At 38.0% G+C, this 5,000-nt stretch overlaps 1 protein-coding gene across 3 annotated transcripts in view; it reads right to left on the minus strand.

Moving 5' to 3' along the window:
- The window catches only part of LOC137653562 (transmembrane protein 114), a 107,613-nt gene that overhangs the window by 89,483 nt on the left and 13,130 nt on the right, over window positions 1–5,000 (minus strand). For 2 of the 3 annotated variants that reach the window (XM_068387068.1, XM_068387067.1), the window contains exon 2: window positions 3,335–3,449. In XM_068387068.1, coding sequence (XP_068243169.1) covers window positions 3,335–3,449 — 115 coding nt within the window. The remainder of the gene's footprint in view (window positions 1–3,334; window positions 3,450–5,000) is intronic. The other variant, XM_068387069.1, reaches the window with a different exon arrangement.

Here is a 5,000-nt window from a genome sequence, read left to right on the forward strand (position 1 = left end):
CTGAGTAGGTGTTCTCGGTACTGTAGCCCGGGGCTGAAGTCCGGATAGCGGTACACTCGCAACATCCACTTCCTTAGTCATCCGGACATTCCGAATGAAAAGAAACAAGGCCGTTGGAATCTTGGCCAAGATTTCAAAGGTTTAGAAATAAGCCAATGACTGACACTGACAGTTTTTGTACGAGAACCTCACTGCCTTAGAAGAAACTACTCTCCTGGGACAAATCTTGAACTAATTCTCTCTTCTCTCCTTTACTGGCTTTATTCGACTTACAATAAAGATAATGAATGATGAAACTTAAAAATAATAATAATACTGGGTTGTACAACTGTAAAAGCTCTTTCTTTATTCTTGATGAATTCATCTAGATTATAAACTGCTAATGGAATCTCAAACTAACTAATGAACTACCCAACTTTAAATAGCAACAGCAGTAAGACCTACCCTTTCCTGCCACAGAAACGAATAAAGGAAAATTGCCGAAAAGCCTTTTCCGCACCGACCAATCAGAGACGTTTGGATCCAATGCCCTTGAGCTAACCTACCCTACCTATGGAATGCCCGGCCGATGATGCCGGTGTCGTGGATCTAGGATGGATCCCGCTATGCCCACTCCATGCCAACACTCAACTTCCCCCTCACCTCCTCCCCCTCCTGAAACCCCCACCTTAGATTGGATAGCTAGGAACCCCCGTCCTCCACAACTGGCAAGCTCCTCTTACTAACGGACCAACTAAGTTCCACAAATGCCCAAGGAGCTTACCTTAGCTTGGGCCAGGCCAAACTATCTCCCTACCCCTTTGATGCCCATCAAAGCAGCATGTCAAACACTCAAAACTGCTTAGGAAAAATTTCAGAGAGAGAGAGAGAGAGAGAGAGAGAGAGAGAGAGAGAGAGAGAGAGAGAGAGAATTTTCAATCTAGCAAATTTTAATCACCGCCTTGATCTACTATAGGGAACCTTCCATCAGTCCTCATTGTGTGTATAAGATTAACCAATTTTATTTCCAATCATAGCTCACATTTTCTTGAATATTTCGTTCAGAATCAAAACAGTTTTTTAGCAGACCATGTACTTAATTTCTTCTTGAAATTCCCTTACTTCGGCATTTTCTAACTTCCAAAAGCAATATCTAGCAAAATAGAAATACACGAATAAAATGACAACGATGCAGGTAAACATAAAATTCACACCATTTCCTTCAAAGAAAGACTGCCGATGGGAGTGCTCATCATAAAGGTCCGAATCTTAACTTGGTTGTGGTAGTTCAGAGATCCACACCAGGCCCATTATTTTCTTGACTACTAAATACTAACGGGCCGTAATCAGACAAGGATCTGCACTGGCAAAAGGGCAGCTCAATCTAAAACTAATTACCCAACATGATCTCATTATCCCAGAGTCCTTTACCATTCCATTATTCCTCTTTTCTTCATCATCTTCAGTATATCTCTCTTTTGTTCTTTACCTTTTCTTTTTAACTTCAGCTTTTGGCTAAAGGATGGCCTAAGATTACTCGTTCCATTAAGCAATGCTTAAACATCAACCATCTTAAACTTTTGGGGTAAATGCTATGAGCGATCAACAGAATGCCAACAGGAAATGCAGAATTGGTCAATCTGGAGGAGAAACATTATGAGCAATGTCTCACTCACTACACACACACACACACACACACACACATGCCTGTAAGACACACATTCCGTTACTGCTAGAATGCCTTAGGATTTAATCGCTAGAAAGGAACAAGTATAGATTTTTAACAGATATTAATGCATTACATCACTTTCCTGTGGATATTTTATGAAATGTTAATCATGTCTCAGGAGATTAGCCCACTTTAGTTATTCACAGTCTGGGTGATGAGAATGAGGCTAGGAGCTCTTTCTTCCGCCAAAAAAATCAACCTTCTACGGGCGTTATCAGGTGTACAAGGATATGAGAGAGAGAGAGAATAATGACCTAAAAAACACACTAGGCAAAACTGGCGTTAAATGAACAGGAATGAAAGAAAAAATGGACATCTTGACAAGCCGCCAACTGAAACGAACTGGAATGTGCAAACCCCACAATAAGGAGTGGCTGGGGTTCACTAAACTTCTACGAGGGAGAAGGGGGCTTGGAGAGGGAGTGGGAAAAGGAGGAGGAGGAGAATAGGGAAGGGGTTTGAGGGGCGTGGATCGAAAACTGTGAGGAAAATGGGACCCGAGGTGAGCATTAATGATTTCTTACATCATTTCAGAATGTTTGTTTATTTTCGCACGTGTTCACTCGACCTTGTTTTAAAGTTTAATAAATCACAGTATATCTTCAACATTACCATTTGTTTATTATATGGAATCCCCCGGTCACAATAATAAAATATAAATGTTAAGAATTTATTACAAATGTACACGTACTTTTCTACAAACATACAACTCACTTATGTGTATACATATATATATATATATATATATATATATATATATATATATATATATATATATATATATATATATATATATATCACAACCTCAGAACTATAATAAAAAAAAAAAGATTCGGGCCGACCCGACAGTAAAGTAACGGCACAAACAGCTTCAGCCGCAGATGTACAAACAACTTGCAAATCAGGTAGTTCGGTTCATCCGGTGAGACCCTCCATCATGTAATCAAGAGAACACAAAAGATCACGAGGTTTTTATCGTCCCTGGTATTAATATTCATTAACTTTTTTCATTTTATCTAACTATATCCGTTGTTCTCTTATCAGTCAACACACTTTCACCTTTCTCATCTGGGCTTATTAATCATCCTAAGAAATTATTTAACTTGAGGGTGGATGGTGATAAATAATGCAAATAACAATATGGTAGGTGGTATACATTCATAAAAAAAAGAAGTGTCGTAAATTCTAGTAAGACTTCATACCATGACGCATCACATAATGAAATATTAGTCATCAATTGCTGGTCTTGTCCAGATGGTCAATCGATAAAACAAGGGGAAGTTGGTGCCTCGGCTAAAACCATTTGCTGTCAGTCGATACTAAATGGTGTCTATTGTAGATGCAAATGAAAGCCATCTTTAAGAATGCCAGTGGCGATAATTAAATCATTTGACTGTTCAAAATTGACGAGAAGGTAGTACTACTTACATTATATATCGGGTTTCGACCGTGACTTCGAATGTATAGGTCACTTGTTTTAATCTAAAGAATAGTCACCGGATGGAATACCAATTGTATAAACTAATAACTAATAACCTCTGCACGTAGAGGTAAAATATTAAGAACCATAATATTACAAATGACATGACTCCACGAAAGAGGAAAAACTATACGACAGAAACTTACCTTTTTCGGGTCTGCTGTCCGGATAACAGATCCTGAAGAGTCCTTTCGTCCTGGTCCGGTACAATCCATCACTCTTGAAGTCGTCCGGCGTGATGTCCCCACGGCTCAGCTGTGGCTGATTGGGAGTACAAAGAAAAATATTAATCTAGACGAATACAAAAAGGCAGAAAAAATAATAATGAATCTTAAATAACAAACTCAATACATGTTGACAGTAGCAATCCATAGGATAAGCCTTGAGGGACTGTACACCTTATTGTAGAAATGCAAACAGGATTGACCTGGCATTGACCTAGTCAATCTTATCACAGGTTAATGTAAAAGACAAAAAACAGCCATATAATTGCTAATGACCAAACAAATAATTAATAAACTACCAGACAGACAGGGGTGAATACACACCCTTCGAATATTTTTGGCGAAGGCAACCAGGTGCCTAAACAACAGATCTCGCCACGAAAAAGGCTTCACCAACCCCACTCTCCCGACCGATTCCAAGGTCACAAAGCAAACCGCTATAGACCCATTGTACCATAACATGCAGGTGTTCATCACCCAGATCAAACTCCTATGACTCTTCCCCGTAAAGTCGTTCTATTTTTGAAATACTGAACCAACTGACGCCCCAACCTTCAGAAATAACATAGCTGTATATAACAGAAGACAGCATAGAAAATTCGATAAAAAATAGCTCCAAGTCATTTTTTTTTTGTTATACGAGGTCACAAAAGAAAATAAGCATCATGGCAGGGGCGACATGGAAAACTGATCATACACGAATGGCTTCTTAGACCTTCTTTCTTCGTGATGAAGAAGCTGTCTATAAACATCCTTAAGTGTATATAAGATTCTGATTTCTCTCAATCGAACAACACCAATAATATTAGTAAACTATCACCAAATACTTCAATGCAAAATGGGAGATTTTAACCATAGAGAGAGAGAGAGAGAGAGAGAGAGAGAGAGAGAGAGAGAGAGAGAGAGAGAGAGAGAGAGAGGAGAAATATTAAATTTTTTTTTTTTTGTAATTCAAAGGCTGCTAAACCTCAATGTCAATTTATCGCGTGTATCAGCAGGTGAATTGATAAAACAGGAGGAAGGAGACCAACTTAATAAACACGTGACAACGGGTCACTTAACCAAAAAAACCCTTTCTGTGGTCTTGAAATCTTTAAAATTTTGACATGACCGAAACACAATTGATGTGCCAGAAAACAGGAAATTAACTCCACAAACATTGTTTTGCAATCAAGCGGTTGTAATGGGAGAAAAAAAAAAGAAAAAAAAAAAGCTTATTTGAAATGGGCTGCACATCCCTCTGGTCTTTAAAATAAATCAATAAAAACAAAGACACCTTACGCAAAATTGAAGAGATTAAAACGCAAATGGGAGTTTTTTTTTTAATCAAGCATAATATAGCCTATCCCAAGAGATACACAACAACCTTAAGCAATTCTATGGATACCAATATCTAAAATCTTTTAGAGACTACTTGACAGCAAAACTGAAATAAGCCAACAATCCTGTAATGATGACAAAAACAAAACTATGCCTAGATTTAATCGCCACTACAAGATTTTCATTTTTGCGGTTCTATTAAGCTATGACTACTAATAGTGTGTATATTAATAATCATGCAGAAAACAATAATAAAATTAAATCCCAT

This window comes from Palaemon carinicauda, chromosome 14 (genome assembly GCF_036898095.1).
Source record: "Palaemon carinicauda isolate YSFRI2023 chromosome 14, ASM3689809v2, whole genome shotgun sequence".
NCBI classification, from domain to species: Eukaryota; Metazoa; Arthropoda; class Malacostraca; order Decapoda; family Palaemonidae; genus Palaemon; species Palaemon carinicauda.